Source organism: Suncus etruscus, chromosome 10 (genome assembly GCF_024139225.1).
Source record: "Suncus etruscus isolate mSunEtr1 chromosome 10, mSunEtr1.pri.cur, whole genome shotgun sequence".
In the NCBI taxonomy this organism is placed as follows: domain Eukaryota; kingdom Metazoa; phylum Chordata; class Mammalia; order Eulipotyphla; family Soricidae; genus Suncus; species Suncus etruscus.
The window spans coordinates 106,972,196-106,989,956 of record NC_064857.1 but is presented as its reverse complement, the minus strand read 5'-3'; the positions used below and the strand labels follow the sequence as shown (position 1 = coordinate 106,989,956).

The following is a 17,761-nucleotide window of genomic DNA, read 5'->3' as shown; positions in this document are numbered from 1 at the left end:
GCCCGCGCGCCGTGCGCCGTGCGCGAGGCCCGAGGCCGGGAGTCGTCGTCAGGGACGTGAGGACGCCTCGCCGTCGACGCGGCGTGTTGTTGTCTCGCCTGGCAGCCCGCTCCGGCCAGGCCCGCCCGGGCCCTGTCAGCCAGCCATGGAGTGAGCGAGCGAGCGAGCGAGCGCCCGCCGCTACTTCCGCGTCCGCGCCGCCGCCGCCTCCGCGAGAGCGACGCCGGGGACGCCCGAAGGACAGGACCGGACAGGACTCCGCCGGCACGGACGGACGGACTCACGACTCGCCGCCGCCGCCGCCGCCTCGGTGCTCGCCGTGCCGCTTCGCCGCTGCTCGCCGTCGCCTCGCCGCCGCCGCCGCGGCCGCCATGCCTGGGCTCTGAGCCGCCGGGCGGGCCCCCCGTCCGCGTCCGCGTCCGCGGCCCCGGCCCGGGCCTGAGCGCCGGGCGATGCCGAGCAGCTCGGACACGGCGCTGGGGGGCGGCGGCGGCGGCGGCGGCGGCCTGAGCTGGGCCGAGAAGAAGCTGGAGGAGCGCCGCAAGCGCCGCCGCTTCCTGTCGCCGCAGCAGCCGCCGCTGCTCCTGCCGCTCCTGCAGCCGCAGCTCCTGCCGCACCCGCACGCGCACCCGCCGCACCCGCACCCGCCGCACCCGCCGCCGCAGCCCCCGCCGCCGCCGCCGCCGCCGCCGCTGCTCTTCCTCGCGGCCCCCGGCACGGCCGCCGCCGCCGCAGCCGCCGCCGCCGCCGCCGCCGCCGCCGCCTCGTCCTGCTTCGGCGCCGGGCCGCACGCCGCGCCCGCGCTCGCGCTCGACGCCAAGCGGCCGCCGCGGGGCAAGAGGCGGCCCGGGGGGCGGCAGAAGCGGCGCCGCGGGGGCCCGTGCCGGGGCCGGCGCCGGCGCCGGGGCCGGGGCCGAGGCGGACAAGCAGAAGCGCGGCCGCGGCTTCGCGCCGCCCCCGCCCCCGGCCCCGGCCCCGCCGCCGCCGCCGTCGCCGCAGCAGCAGGACGGCGGCGTTGGCGTTGGCGCTGGCGGCGCTGCGAGCGGAGGCGCCGGGGCGGGGCGGCGGCGGGGGCGGCGGGGGCGCAGGAGCCGCCGGCGGCGGGACCCCGGCGCAGGGCGCGGCCGACCCGCCGCCCTACGAGCCGGACGGCGGCGCCCAGGCCGGCCCCGAGCCGCTGCCGCTGCCGCCGGCGGGCGCGGGTGCGAGCGCGACCGGGGCCCACGTCTCCGCCGCCGCCGCCCCCGCCCGCTCCCCGCCCGGCGGCAGCCCGGCCTCGTCGTCCGGCGCACGGCGCCGCTCCCGCTCCGGGGACGCCTCGGACCGCCGGCCCCGCCGCGAGCGCCGCAGCAGCAGCGGCCGCAGCAAGGAGCGGCACCGCGAGCACCGGCGGCGGGACGGGCCGCGCGGCGGCGGCGGCGGCAGCGGCGGCAACAGCGCCGAGGCCGCCGCCGCCGCCGCCGCCTCCTCCTCCTCCTCCTCCTCGTCCAAGGCCCGCGCGCGCCGCGACGAGCGCTCCGACGCGCCCAAGGGCGGCGGCGGCGGCGGCCGCAGGAAAAGCGCCTCGGCGGCCGCGTCCCGCAGCAGCAGCAGCAGCAGCCGCAAGGAGCGCGAGCTCAAGCCGCACCGCAGCCGGGCCAAGGGCGCCGCCGCCAAGGAGCCGCCGTCGGCCTACAAGGAGCCGCCCAAGGCCTACCGCGACGACAAGCGCGACGACAAGGCCGAGCCCAAGGCCTACCGCCGCCGCCCGCCGCGCCGCTCGCTCAGCCCGCTGGGCGCCCGCGACCGCGACCGCGACGACAGCCCGCACCGCGCCTCGCTGGGCGGCCTGCGGGGCCGCGGCTGCAAGTCGCCCAGCCCGGCCGGCGGAGGCGCCGGAGGCGGCGGCGGCAGCCCCTACTCGCGGCGGCCCGCGCGCTCGCCCAGCCCCTACGGCCGCCGCCGCAGCAGCAGCCGCCGCCGCTCGCCCAGCTACAGCCGCCACAGCTCGTACGAGCGCGGCGGGGGCGGCGGCGGCGGCGGAGACGTGTCCCCCGGCCCCTACGGCGGCAGCTGGCGCCGCTCCCGCAGCCCCTACAGCCCCGTGCTCAGGTGAGTCGGGAGGAGGCCTGGCCGCGGGGGGCCTCCTCCGAGGGCTCGGTGGGGACCCGCCGCAGCCTCCCTCCTCTCCCCTTTGCTCCTCCTCGCCGTCCTCTCGCACTCTCACCCTCCCTGTCTCCCGTTCCTGCTTTCCCCTTCCCGCCCTCCTTCCCTCCCTCGGCCCCCACTTTCCCTGCCCTCATCGCCCCCCCTCCATCTTTCCCTCTTATCCCTTTCTCTACCCTTCCTCTCCCCCTCTTCCTCCCCTTTTTCTTCTTTGCCTCTCTTCTCCCCTCTTTCTCCCTGCCCCTCGAGCCTCCCTCCCTCCCACTCTACCTCCCTCCCTCTCCACTTCTCCCTTCTGTTCTACCAAACGTTACTTTGGGAAGACCTACAGATCCTCCTGATTTTGAAAGTTGTCCCCCCCCCCCCCAAGCCCCAAGTTTGTTTTCCCCGTCGAACATCAGGTAGGAATGGATTATTCTTGTTTCAGAGGCGAAAGAAATTGTATGAAGGGAAACCGACGTCAGGTGCTGATGTCGAGAGTGAGTCCGATACGGATTACAAATGTTTCCTAGCTTTAGCAAACAGCCTTTCTCCGGAAAGCATATTCTCTGAAATTGGGGGTGGGCCCATGTGGAAGCTTTGATTCAACATTCTGAAGGTGAGGAAGACAAGCCTTTTGTGATTTGAACTATGTTGAATACTTTTTTAAATGACATCTTCGAAAGAAAGTATCGAAAAATGACCAGATTGGTTTCTTTCTGCAGTGGTGGTGTGTGATGTAATCTGCTTGGTGTAATCCTTTGTAACCCAGGAAAATGGCTAGCAGTTTTGACCTTAGGATAAACTTGTTCTTCTTAAGGTTAGCCGGATCTTGCAGAAACCTCTAAAAGTGTCGCTTAATTGAATCTGGTGACATTGGAGTAAATCAATCTTTTATGTTGCCATTTTGCCTGACTTGTTATATAATGCCGTGTTCCAAAAACCTGTGTGCATTGGTGCATACTGACTTGCCCATTCAGGAAATTGAAGTGAAAGTGACTTTTCATTATTTTACGCTTTTTTATTATCTTGGAAATATTTGGAAGTTCGAAGCCGTTTAGTATTAAATGTTTTCATCACTTGCTTTCTGTGATCTCAAACGAGTGCTTAGAATGAATCTACTATATGTGTACCTTTGAAATTAGCAGATGTTTTTGATGCATTTAAGTGCTTGTAAAGATAGGAGGCGAGTAGAGTATTTGTTTTTATAAGCAAGTATACTTGGTCTACAAAACAAATCTCTTTATTCTTAACTGCTCATATACACTTAAAAGGCTGGTTTAAACTTTAAACAAAGTTCATTAGCACTGAATTCATTTTAGAAAACAGCCTTTATAATTTGCATGGCCATATTTTCTACTTTTGGTTTAAAATATTTTAGGTTAGGCCCCAAAATCGTATCTTTTGCAGTTGTATTTCTTTTTGGAAACTGTTTAGATTAAGTTTCAAAGCACTTACAAAGCAGGTGTAGCTGTCTTCTTCAGCAAAGTCCTTTTATTATATGATGGAGTATTGTGTGGTTGGTATTCAGAAGTGATGGCCTGAGTGGTTTGGATATTCGTATTTAATTGTTGTTTATTGAGCACATTGTATTGCCAGATACTGTTCTAGAAACTGGAATTTGTCATTTGACAAGGCCTTTTGTGAAGATTATATTCTATAACAAATTTTTTTTAGCCCAGTCTTTTCTTTATAATGGTCACAATTAAGGGGTTGGTTGTGGATGGAACTTTAGAAATAATGTTGCCAAAATTTCTGATACCTGGCCATTTGGTGTATGCATGACTACATTTAGAGGTGAAAAGATGTGATTTTGATTTTTTCCCCATTAGATTTAGTCTTGAATTTTAGCCTACGAGTGTCCAGTTGTCTTAGCAGACTTCTTGGAAAACGAGTTTTCAAAATCATACTAGAGAAGTGCTTTTAAAATCGTTGTTTTCAAGGGCTGAATGAAAATCTCTTTGTAAAGAACAAAAAGTATATCATCATAGAGATTTAGCTTGGTGAATTAGACTTTTCATATTCTTGAAATGTTAACATACTATAAGTTAACATACTATAAATTTAACCTTTTGGAATGATGCAGAACAAGCTTGAACTTTACCTTTTTAAAGTGTAATGACGGTTGCCATGTTCTGAGTCTTTTCTCTAGGCCAGAATTCATTGTTTTTGTTTTTGTTTTGGGGCCACACCGTGCAGCCAGTGCCTAGGAGGTTATTCCTGGCTCTGTGCTCAGAAATCCTCCTGGCAGCCTCAGGGATGGTGGGAACTGAACCTGGATTAATTCCTGGTTGGCTGCGTGCAAGGCAAGATAGCATGCTTCCCCTGTTCTCTCTCTCTCTCTCTCTCTCTCTCTCTCTCTCTCTCTCTCTCTCTCTCTCTCTCTCTCTCTCTCTCGCCCCCAGAAATTCTTAGTTTTTAGATATTTTTCATTAATTTGTAGTAAAATAGTTGATTGGAAAAGAACTTTTTTTTTTTATTTGGGGGGGGGGGTGTCACACCCAGCGGTGCTCAGGGGTTACGCCTGGCTGTCTGCTCAGAAATAGCTCCTGACAGGAACGGGAGACCCTATGGGACACCGGGATTCGAACCAACCCACCTTTGGTCTTGGATCGGCTGCTTGCAAGGCAGACGCCGCTCCGGGCCCGGAAAAGAACTTTTAATGTAGTTCATTATTACTATCTTGGAACAAATGACAGATCTCACTTGACCAGTTTATTGCAAGTTTTACTTTTAAAATTTGGTAATTATGGTAGGTGCTCCATGTTGTTTTAAAGAATAGATTGACTACTGGATTGTGAACTCCATAAGGCAGTTAACTTGTCCACCATTAAATTACCAGTGTTCAGCAAAGCACTGGTAGACTTAATATTTGTGGAATGGGTACTTAAAAAGGTTATATGTATTGAGCAAATGTATTATTTTAGACTTGCAGTATATAAGTCTAATAAATAGACCATGTACTGTGTTGGAAGAGGATGATAGCAGTATGACCTTTTGCTGTTGTGCATGGAATTTATGTATTAATGATATTTAAATAGTATAGATAGATTTTTTTTTTTTTTTTTTTTTTTTTTGGTTTTTGGGTCACACCCGGCTGTGCTCAGGAGTTACTCCTGGCTGTCTGCTCAGAAATAGCTCCTGGCAGGCACGGGGGACCATATGGGACACCGGATTCGAACCAACTACCTTTGGTCCTGGATGGGCTGCTTGCAAGGCAAACACCGCTGTGCTATCTCTCCGGGCCCAGATAGATATTTTTTAAGGGGTTATTTGGGCCACACCAGATGTAGCCACTGTCAGCTCAGGGGGTTACTTTTGATTCCTTTTGGTGTTGGTGATCAGACTGGGGGGTGGATTAACTGCTTGGAAAGCAGTTAATTGCCCTAACTCTTGTTCTTGGCTCTCTGATCCAAGTGTTGACTTTTTTTTTTTTTTTTTTTTTTTTTTGGTTTTTGGGTCACACCTGGCAGTGCTCAGGGGTTATTCCTGGCTCCAGGCTCAGAAATTGCTCCTGGCAGGCACAGGGGACCATATGGGGCGCCGGGATTCGAACCGATGACCTCCTGCATGAAAGGCAAACGCCTTACCTCCATGCTATCTCTCCGGCCCCAAGTGTTGACATTTTTAAAGAAATGGATATACATTTGGAATAACATACTAAAACTATGGTATGAAGAATTTTCTGTTACTTCCTAGAATACATTTTTTAGGAACTAATTGATCTGCTTTACTGTCTGATCTTTATAGTTTACACTCTTTGTTTTCATCTGTGTCTTCCTTTATCTGCTTATATACTCTTCTTTCATTAGTCACTCTACCCCAGAGATTCCATCCTTTTGGTGGAAATGACATTGAATCACATCTGGTGCTCAGAGATTACTCCCAGCATAGTACTTGGGGTCTGCCCTGGGTTGTGCTGGGACCTAACCGTTGCTTCTAACATGTAAAAAAAAATGTGTGCTCCAATCTTTTGAAAGCTGTCTTCTTGTTCCTCATTAGTCCCTTAGCCTTGTTTTTTTTTGTTTTTTTTTTTTTTTTTTGCATGTAACCACCATTCTGTTTTCCTTCCTTCCTTCCTTCCTTCCTTCCTTCCTTCCTTCCTTCCTTCCTTCCTTCCTTCCTTCCTTCCTTCCTTCCTTCCTTCCTTCCTTCCTTCCTTCCTTCCTTCCTTCCTTCCTTCCTTCCTCTCTCTCTCTCTCTCTCTCTCTCTCTCTCTCTCTCTCTTTCTTTCTTTCTTTCTTTCTTTCTTTCTTTCTTTCTTTCTTTCTTTCTTTCTTTCTTTCTTTCTTTCTGTTTCTGGTGGTGTTGGTAGTGTTGGTAGTGCTTTGAGCACTGAGGCAACCAAATGCCTCCTACATGTGAAGCAACCATTGTACGTATCATCGAGTTAAAGTTTTCTCAGGTACTTGGCTTTAGAAAAGTAACTGAAAATGATATTTAGGTCTTATTGCTAGGTACTGATCAACAACAATAGTTATCACCGTTGTGATAGCTCAAAAACATTCCCATTGAAATGTTAGATCTAAAAAGGTGTAATTCCTTCTAGCTAATGTTCCTTTATATGAGCCTAAATAAATACATTTCTTAGAGACATGTTTATACTTGGTGTTGATGTTCAGCATTTTATCTTGATCTGAAGTAACTCGTAAAATAATCGTAAAAAAATCGTAAAATAAGTTGTTTTAATTTGACTTCTGGAATGTCTTCTATTGCTAGGAGCAGTAGAAGCCTCTATTATGTCATAATATCAAATTTTATAAATATATCAAATATCAGGTTAAAGATATATATATCAAACCATATATGTCAAATATCAGGTTAATGATAGGTGAACCCTTGATGAAAATAAGCGAATGTAATGTAAATAAATACATGTAGCTAATATTTATTTTCCTATGATCTGAAGTACCTCTGTCATGGATGAATTAGTGTTTACTCCTAAAAACTAGTGTTAAAAACTGCAAAAAATGAAGACATTTTAGAATTTTAAAATGCTGTCATTTGAAGAAGGCTACCAATTTGATGTGTAAGAAGTAGAAATGTCCTGAGTATCTTTTTGATAAATGGGACGTTTCAAAAGCTTTTTTCCAGTGTCAAAAATTCTACAGGGCTGGAGGGTGCTTGCCTCGCTCATGGCCAACCCAGGTTCTATCCCTGCCACCCTATATGGTTGTGATCACCAGGACTGATCACCAAGAAGTGATCTTTGAGCTCAGAGCCAGGAATAATCCTTGAGCTCTGCCTGATGTTGCCTCAAACAAAACTAAAAACAAATAGTAAGGCTCAAGCGGTAGATCTTGTGCACAGTCTTTGCACTTTTTATCTCGTATACCAGTACCATGTGGTGCCCCTTTTCTGTATGGTAATAGGAAAATATATTAGACTCAAAGTATGGAAATTTTGGTGAGATATCTTAAGATTTCAAACCTTTTAATAACTAGTTTTCCTTAGGAAGATGATCTTAGGTGTGGCCCATTTCCTAAACTAATATTTACACTTATTCAGTTCTAACCTGGTTTTCTTGTTGTTTTATTTTTTTTTATTGTGATGTAGGTAACTAGTTACAATCATGTATTTTCTTGTTTTATTTTTAGTATTTATTCAGTTTTCATCTTCAGGGACTTAGTTCAGGAATTCTTTAAAATTTTCTCTTTTCTGTTGTTGTCGTTTTTTCCTAGTTCTTTATCAGGAGAGTGTTCTTAAAATTTTGGTTGGAGTTTGTCACTTCCCATTATACAGATTTAAATTCAGACTTTCTAATTATTAGCCTTTATAATCTGGTCCCAATTCTATGAGAATTCTACGTCTAGAGGTATTTTTATTTCTCTGTATTTTTTTTTTTTTTTTTTATAATTTTGCCTTTCAGTCTTGTTTATTTTTCCCTTGGGCCACACCTAGTGCCCCTCAAGGGTTACTCTTGGTTCTGCACTCAGGAATCACTCCTGGTGGTGCTTGATGAATGGTAATGGGATGCAGGGGACAGAACCTGGGTTGGCCACATGTAAGGCAAATGCCCCACTTGTACTCTCTCTGATTCTTAACTTTCTTTTTTTTTTTTTTTTTTTTTTTTTGGTTTTTGGGCCACACCCGTTTGATGCTCAGGGGTTACTCCTGGCTATGTGCTCAGAAATCGCCCCTGGCTTGGGGGAACCATATGGGACGCCGGGGGATCGAACCGCGGTCCTTCCTTGGCTAGCGCTTGCAAGGCAGACACCTTACCTCCAGCGCCACCTACCCGGCCCCGATTCTTAACTTTCTTTTAGCTTAAAATGATAGTCCCCCTTGCCTCCACCTTTACATTTAAAATCTACTAAACTCCTAGTATCTTGTTTTTTTCCCCCCATCTATCAGATTAGAAAAAATGAATTTCCTTCCTTTCCTGTATCCCTAAAGCACTTTCCTTTATAGGTCTTGAAAAAAATTTTTTTTTAGTAATCTAGTTATTTGGCTGGCTACATAACTGTTTTCTCAACCAGATTGCAATCTCTTAGAGGGAAAATTTAAAGCATATTTATTAGTTGTTGAATTAATTTAGATAGCATTATTTTCCTACCCAGATTAATGCATACCAGCTTTTGCATAAACTTTCACTGTATGCACAAAATTTACCTGCAATTTTGTTATACGGGGGTAAATAATTACTTTGGCTTGTAATGAGGAAATGAATGAAGAATGCTGGAGGGTGGGTCACTTTTAGTGTAAGTTTAAGAATTGCTTATATTTGCATTGTTTCATATTGCTCAAAATGAATTAGGTTCTGGTGAACATCTGAGTAGACTGGTATATTTAAGCTTTTGTTTTGAAATTATTTCAACTTTTATACCTATAAATAACACTTAAGTTTAAAGTTTTGTTTCTTCCTTTCTTTGGGGGTGGGGCCACACCCAGCAGCATTCAGGGGTTACTCCTGGCTCTGCACTCAGAAATTGCCCCTGACAGGCTCGAGGGACCATATGGGATGCTGGGGATTGAATCCGGGTGGTCCAGGGTTGTTAGTGTTCAAGGCTAAGGCCCTACTGCTGTGCTATCTCTCCTGCCTCCTATAAGTTTTGCTTTTAAAGTAAATTGGTAGCAAAAGTATCTAGTATTGTTTATAGTGATTTTGTTCCTTGAATTTCTAGCACATCTAAATTGTGGAATCTTTTTTTTTTTTTTTTTTGTGGTTTTTGGGTCACACCCGGCAGTGCTCAGGGGTTATTCCTGGCTCCAGGCTCAGAAATTGTTCCTGGCAGGCACGGGGGACCATATGGGGCGCCGGGATTCGAACCGATGACCTCCTGCATGAAAGGCAAACGCCTTACCTCCATGCTATCTCTCCGGCCCCCTAAATTGTGGAATTTTTATAAAATGTAGTGTTTTAATACATCTCAGATAATAACTCTGAATTGAGGATAATGAATGCAGGGGTTAGGTAGGAAACAAAAAGATAAGTGGAGGTGTTTGAAAGTAGTAACATGCACTTCATGCACTGCAGTGCCTCCATGCTTCCTGTTCTTGCATTTCAGCTGCACTGGGGCACTTTTACTGAGTGGTATATTTTCATTCCAAATCTGATTTCTGAAACCTTACATCATGGTGATGGTGGTGGTGGTGATGATGATGATTGGTTTTGGGCCTTATTCTGCAATATTCAGGGATTTCTCTTGGAATAATTAAAACAATATTTTAATTAAAAATAATTAAAAAATTACACTTGGATTAATTCCTAGAATTACTCCTGGAAGTGTTTGTGGAACATTATGGGATACTAGGGATCAGACCTTAAATGACTGTGTGTGCAAGGGAAATGCCCGACTCACTCATTTATTATGTTGCAGTTACTGCTCAATTTTTGTTTATTTGTAATATATGGATATGAATCTACATCTTCAGTACAGAAGATCAAGGTTTTCTTGAATCCAGTTAGCTTACATGAGCACTCTGGACATTGTGTTAAATGTATTTATATTATATATAAATGTATATACATTACATAAATGTATATATATTGTAAGAAATGTGATTTTTGTATAAATGGGGACATTATTGTATAGTCTTTACCCTCTCCCCACCCCCACTTCACCACAGGTTTTATTTAGGCACTGTGATTTACAGTACTGTTAATCTGAGTCATACTGTATTCCATAGTATATTTGATTTATTTGCTCTTGTTGTATTGGTACAGCTTAAATTGTTTGGGCAAGTCTACTTTGCTAGACTATTAGTTGTTGGATCAAAATATGGCATTCTTTTTCTTTTTCCTTTCTTCTTCCCTTTTACTTTATCTCTTCGGCCTCCCTATTCATTTCTTTCCTCCCTCCCTCCCTCCCTCCCTCCCTCCCTCCCTCCCTTCCTCCCTCCCTCCCTCCCTCCCTCCCTCCCTCCCTCCCTCCCTTCCTCCCTCCCTCCCTTCCTTCCTTCCTCCCTCCCTTCTTCCCTCCTTCCTTCCGTTCTTCCTCTCTTTTAATTTTTAAGATTTTTTAAAAATCTTTATTTAAACACTGTGATTACAACAAACATGATTGTAGTGGGTTTTTGTTACAAAAAGAACACCCCCTTCAGCAACATTCCCACCACCAATTCACCCCATATCCCTCCACCCACACCCCCTCCCTGTATTTGACACAGGCATTCTACTTCTTTCACTCATTAACATTGTCATGGTAGTTGTTAGTGTTCTAACTGCACTTACCCTTCCTTGAGGTGAGCTTCATATCGTGAGCCACTCCTTCTGGCTCTAATCTCTGGGCAATATTACAATAATGTCTTTTATTTTTCTTAAAATCCACAGATAAGCGAGACTATTTGTGTCTGTCTCTCTCTGACTTATTTCACTCAGCATAATAGTTTTCATGTCCATCTATGTATAGGAAACTTTCGTGACTTCATCTCTCCTGACGGCTGCATAATATTCCATTGTGTATATGTACCACAATTTCTTTAGCCATTCATCTGTTGAAGGGCATCTTGGTTGTTTCCAAAGTCTGGCTATTGTAAATAGTGCTGAAATGAATAGTGGTGTGAGGAAAGGATTTTTGTATTTCGTTTTTGTGTTTCTAGGGTATATTCCAAGGATATAGAATATATCCCTGGGTGTAGCTGGATCATATGGAAGCTCAATTTCCATGTTTTTGAGGAATCTCCATATTGTTTTCCATAAGGGTTGGACTAGGCAGCATTCTCACCAGCAGTGAGAATTCCTTTCTCCCCACATCACCGCCAGCACTTGGTTTTTGTGATGTGTGCCAGTCTCTGTGGTGTGAGATGGTACCTGATTGTTGTTTTGATTTGCATCTCTTTGATAATTAGTGATGTGGAACATTTTTTCCTGTGCCTCTTTTGGTCATTTGTATTTCTTTGAGAAATTGCCTGTTCATTTCTTCTCCCCATTTTTTGATGGGTTAAATTTTTTTTTGTTAAGTTCTGTCAGTACCTTGTATATCTTAGATATTAGCCCTTGTCTGACCGGTATTCGGTGAATAGTTTCTCCCAATCTGTGGGTGGCTTTTGTATCCTAGGCACTATTTCCTTTGAGGTGCAGAAGCTTCTCAGTTTAATATAGTCCCATCAATTTATCTCTGTTTCCACTTGTATCGATAGTGCTGTTTCTGCCTTTAGACTCAATGTCATGGAGTGTTTTACCTACGTTCAATATACCTTATGGTTTCGGGTTTGATATCCAGGTCTTTAATCCATTTGGATTTGTTCTTTTTTGCATAGTGTTAGCTGGAGGTCTGAGGTCGCTTTTTTGCAACCACTTGACCAGTTGTTCCAACACCACTTGTTAAGAGGCTTTCCTTGCTTCATTTTACTTACAATTGTTGCCCCTTTATCAAAGAATAATTGATTGTATATCTGGGGCACATTCTCTGAATACTCAAGTCTATTCCACTAATCTGAGGGTCTGTCTTTATTCCAGTACCAGCTGTTTTAATGACTATAGCTTTGTAATACAATTTAAAATTTGGGAAAGTGATGCCTCCCATACTCCTTTTCCCAAGGGTTGCTTTAACTATTATTGGGTGTCTATTTCAAATGAATTTCATGAGTGTTTGATCCATTTCTTTGAAGAATGTTATGGGTATCCTTAGAGGGATTGCATTAAATCTGTACAATGCTTTGGGGGGAGTATTGCTATTTTAATGATGTTAATCCTGCCATTCCATGAGCAGGGTATGTGTCTCCATTTCCTGTGTCCTCTTACTTCTTGAAGCAGGGTTTTGTAGTTTTCTTTGTATAGGTCCTTCACCTCTTTAATTAAGTTGACTCCAAGATATTTGAGTTTGTGTGACACTAATGTGAATGGGGTTGGGTTTATTTTTTTTCTTTTTCTTTTTTTGTTTTTGGGCCACACCCATTTGATGCTCAGGGGTTACTCCTGGGTATGCGCTCAGAAATCGCCCCTGGCTTGGGGGGACCATATGGGACATGGGGGATCGAACTACCCTAGTGCTTGCAAGGCAGACACCTTACCTCTAGCGCCACCTTCCTGGCCCCTGTTTTTTTTTTTTTTTTTAAATGTCCATTTCTTCTCTATCATTATTGGTGTAAAAGAAAGCCATTGATTTTTGTGTGTTAATTTTGTAGCCTGCCACTTTGCTATATGATAAACTGTTGTTTCTATAAGCTTTTGGTAGAGTCTTTAGGGTTTTCTAGTATATTTTTATGTTATCTGCAAACAGAGCTGGACTTTCCTATCTGGATGCCCTTGATATCTTTTTCTTGCCTAATAGCTATGGCAAGAACTTCTAGCACTATGTTGAATAGTAGTGGTGAGAGAGGGCAGCCTTGTCTTGTACCCAGATTTTAGAGGAAATGCTTTTAGGTTATCTCTATTGAGAATAATATTTGCCATTGGCTTGTGGTAGATGGCCTTGACTATATTGAGAAAAGTTTCTTTCATTCCCATCTTGCTGAGATTTTTTTTATATCAAGAATGGGTGTTGGATCTTATCAAATGCTTTTTTCTGCATCTATTGATATAATTATATGGTTTTTATTTTTTTTGTTGTTGATATGGTGTATTATGTTGATTTTGATTTACATATGTTAAGCCATCCTAGCATTCCTGGAATGAATTCTACTTGGTTGTAGTTTATGACCTTCTTGATGAAGCATTGGATCCTATTTACCAGAATTTTGTTGAGGATCTTTGCATCTGTGTTCATCAGGGATATTGGTCTGAAGTTTTCTTTTCTTGCAACTTCTCTGTCTGGTTTTGATATCAGGGTTATGTTAGCTTCATAAAAACTATTTGGTCGTGTTCCTGGTTTTTCAGTTTCATGAAAGAGCTTGAAAAGGACTTGGGAGTAGTTCCTCTAGAAAGGTTTGAAAGAAGTGAATTCATTTGGGTCTGGTCTTTTGTTTTTAGGAAGACTTTTGATTACTCTTTTCATTTCCTCAGTAGTGATGGGTCTGTTTAGATATGTTAGATCATCTTGGTTTAGCAGTGGAAGATTGTAGGAGTCCAAGAATTTATCCATTTCTTCCAGGTTCTCATGTTTGTGGCATATAATTTCTCAAAGTAGTCTCTGATTACCTTTTGAATCTCTGCAGTATCTGTAGTGATTTCACCCTTTTTATTTCTAATCCGATTTATTACGTTTCTCTCTGTTTCTTTGTGAGTTTTGCTAGTGATTTATCTATCTTGTTTATTTTTTCAAAGAACCAACTTTTGCATTCGTTGATCTTTTGAATTGAATTTTTTATTTCCATTCATTAATTTCTGCTCTAAGTTTATTATTTTCTTCTTCCTGCCTTTTTTTTGGCTCTTTTGGATGATTGATGTCTTTCAGGTTTATCAACAATTGTATTAAATATTTTGCTGGTCCCTCATTGGGTACATATATGTTTAGGAGAGTGATTTTTCCCTGCTGTACATATCTTTTGATTAGTAAGAAATGACCATCTTTGTCTCTTACAATTTTTCTGAGTCTAAGGTTTGTGTCATCTGACATTAATATGGCCACTCCAGCTTTTTTTTGAATAAAGCATTTATTTTATTTTTTTAAATTATCTTTATTTAAATACCGTGATTTACAAATATGATTGTAGTTGTATGATTACAGTCATGTAGTGTTGAATCAGATAATTAACGATGGTGATGGATGGAGATGGATGGAGGCCTTTGTCCTTAGGCCCCGGCCACGTGGCTTCATCCCCCATGAACCGGCGAGTCTGGGGTCCAGGAAAGCGATGGGTATTGAACTCACTCACAGGCAGGCATCAGGAAGCATCAACTTTATTCATGCCCTATCCACCACATGTGTGTGGCCTATCTCATAACCTTTCAAGCATTCAGCCATTCTTAGCTAGCCCTGCATCTTAATTCCTTTCAGCCATCTTCCCTTTGGGCTCCACGCTGGTCCAAGACTAAAAGAGGCAAAGACCACACTAAAGCCAAAAGGGCAAAGACCCTAATCCCCTGGGTCAAAGGCTTTATATAACCTTCCAAGACCACTCCCCGGAATGGGAGGGTCTCAGGTATGTACACCTAAATCCAGGGTGGAGTTACAATGTAGAGAACACCCCCTTTCACCAGTGCAAGATTCCCACCACCAGTTTCCCAGATCTCCCTCCTCTCCACCCCACCCACACCTGTACTCGAGACAGGCTTCCTATTTCCCTCATTTATTCACATTGTTATGATAGTTTTCAGTGTAGTTATTTCTCTAACTGCACTCATCACTCTATGTGGTAAGCTTCATGTCATGAGCTACACCTACATGGGTAGATGGGGGAAATAATGGTTGGGACTGAGGCAGTAAAAGATTAGAAATGAGCTTTGTAGGGCAGTATCAAGGTCAAAATACAAGATGGATATTATGCATATATAAACTATATGCATACAATACTATGAATAGGAGACCAAGGAGAAAAAATTTCTAGTGACTGTCCCAACATAAACCAGTGTTAGAACAGCCCGCCCTCCTCCCAAAGCGCATTTCCATAAGTGTAGGGAGAGGTAGGGGGGAAGCCTGAAGACCCCTAAAGAGTCCACCTGAACCGGTGCCCAGGGGAAGGCCTGGAGTCCAGGGGAGAAAGAGAGGGACGGCTGGGGGCCTGCCAAGCATCCCAGCACTCCCCAGGCTAGGGAGAAGGCCTCCGGCATGGGGAATCCCCAAACCCCATACCTGGCAAGAGCTGGCCTCCAGAATCAAAGGGGAAACCAGAAGCCAGATATCTGCCCACCCTCCTCCCCATGCACCTTCCCCCTGGAGTACAGAGGGAGGAGGGAAGCCTGAGGACCCCTAAGAGTCCACCTGAACCCACTTCTGGCCATCTGAGCTGTGTGTGTGTGTGTGTGTGTGTGTGTGTGTGTGTGTGTGTGTGTGTGTCTGGAGTACAGAGGGAGGAGGGAAGCCTGAGGACCCCTAAGAGTCCACCTGAACCCACTTCTGGATCTGAGGTGTGTGTGTGTGTGTGTGTGTGTGTGTATGTGTGTGTGTGTGTGGTATTTTTGGTCACGCCCGGCCATCTGAGGGTGTGTGTGTGTGTGTGTGTGTGTGTGTGTGTGTGTGTGTGTGTGTGTGTGTGTGGTTTTTGGGTCATGCCCGGCAGTGTTCAGGGGTTACTCCTGGCTCCATGCTCAGAAATTGCTCCTGGCAGGCACGGGGGACCATATGGGACGCCAGGATTTGAACTGATGACCTTCTGCATGAAAGGCAAACGCCTTACCTCCATGCTATCTCTCCGGCCCCCATTCCAACTTTTTTAAGGGAGTTATTTGCTTGAATGATTTTCCTCCAACCTTTTATTTTGAGTCTGTATGTTCTATTTAGATGTATTTGTTGTAGGCAACAGAATGTTGGTTTCAGCTTTTTAATCTGTGTCTCTTAACTGGTGCAGTTAGTCCATTGACATTGAGAGAGAAAATTGGCATGGGATTTAGTGTCATCGTTGTGTAGAAGTTTGTTCTGTCTGTTGGTCTGTCTTATCTTAAAGTAGACCTTTCAGTTTTTCTTCCTTCTCTCTTTTTGTGAATGCTGAAATTGTGTTCTATTTTGTGGGTATATTACACTTACTGTCAATTGATGAATATTTAGGTATTTTGGCTATTATGAATTACAGTGCTCCAAACAGTTGTATACAGTTTTTGCATGGAGATCCCACCCCCTAAATCTCCCCAAGACCAAAACCAAAGACCAAAACTGGTTTGGACCACTTTTGTTGAAGGCCATTGAACTCAGTAGTGCTCAAGGGTATATGTATAGAAATATAGCAGGGTATATGTGTAGACATTCATATATATAGAGACACACACACACACATACACACACATATTACTCAGTCAATATATAGAAAAAGTTTTTATTTCTCTTGGTTATATACTTAGTGGAGTCATCCTTGGGTCATGTGACAATTCTATGTTTAACCTTTAAGACAATCCTAAGTTTTTAAAAAATGGCTGCATTTTTTAATACTCTATGAATTCCAGTTGACAGTTCCTTGACAATAGTCTATTTGACTATAGCTGTTCTGGACTCTCTGATTGTAGTTTTGATAGTAAATGATTCTGAGCATCTTTATATTGTTTTGTATTTGCACATGGTATCGATCAGGTCATTTTTTGAAGGAGTGCTTATGCATTTTATTTATTTATTTATTTATTTATTTTTGTTGTTCTGCTGCTGTTTTGGAGTCATACAGGTGTTACTCAGCACTGACGCCTGGCTTTGTGCTTTAGTTCAATTCTGAGGTGCCTATGGCATCAATGTGTCTTACCAGGAATCAAAGCAGGGTGGCTTGCATACAAGGTACATACCATAAATTATGCTCTATACCAGTGATAGCTAAACTTTTTGAGCCCGAGTGCCCAAACTGCCGCACAAAACCAAAGAATTCCCTCAAAACTGCCAGCACATCAATTAAACCTATTAAAACAAGATTTTAGTATTTAAAAACTATGCAGCACATCTTAATTGTGGACCTTTCCGAGTGCCAGCTGCAAGGCCTTTGCGTACCACCGCTGGCATGCATGGGTTCGTCATTGTGGCTCTATACTATCTCTCTGGCTCCTTTACACTTTTTTTTTTTTTTTTTTTGGTTTTTGGGCCACACCTGGCGGTGCACCTGGGTTACTCCTGGCTCTGTGCTTAGAAATTGTTCTTGGCAGGCTTGGGAATGAACCTGGGTCAGCCATGTGTAAGGAAAGTGTACAACTGTACTATTGCTGCACACTCTGGCTTCTGCTTTTACCTAAAAAAATATATATATATCTTCAAGATTTGGGCCTGAGATATCACTTATGTTTGTGGTAGAGTTAGGGGTAGACCTTGCATCTGCAAGGCTCTGGGTTTGTTCCACTCCCTAGGCTGGGTTCCAGCCCAGTTCTTGTACATTGTCCCCAACTACCTATTTTGCATCCCAGCCTTATATAGCCCTCACATTCTTGGGTATTGCCTCATGTGCCCACTACCCACCCAGATTTTAAAAGAGGTATCCAGTTATTGAATATTTTTCTGTTTTTGGGCCACACCCTCATGTGTTACTTCTGGCTCTGTGCTTAGAGCTTAGGGCTCTTAGCTCCTGGCAGGCTCTAGGGACCATTTGGGGTGCTGGGGATTAAACCTGGGCTGGCTACATGCAAGGCAAATACCCTGTATTATCACTCTGGCCCCAGTTATTAAACTTGATTGATTGATTGGCCCCAGGC

General features: G+C 45.1%; 1 protein-coding gene across 1 annotated transcript in view; it reads left to right on the top strand.

Annotated features, from left to right (window-relative positions):
* Positions 1–452: 452 nt before the first annotated feature.
* CDK13 (cyclin dependent kinase 13) overlaps positions 453–17,761 on the top strand; it is a 131,488-nt gene continuing 114,179 nt past the window's right edge. Inside the window, exons 1-3 of the mRNA XM_049781728.1 lie at positions 453–714; positions 822–1,444; positions 1,493–2,091. Coding sequence (XP_049637685.1) covers positions 453–714; positions 822–1,444; positions 1,493–2,091 — 1,484 coding nt within the window. The remainder of the gene's footprint in view (positions 715–821; positions 1,445–1,492; positions 2,092–17,761) is intronic.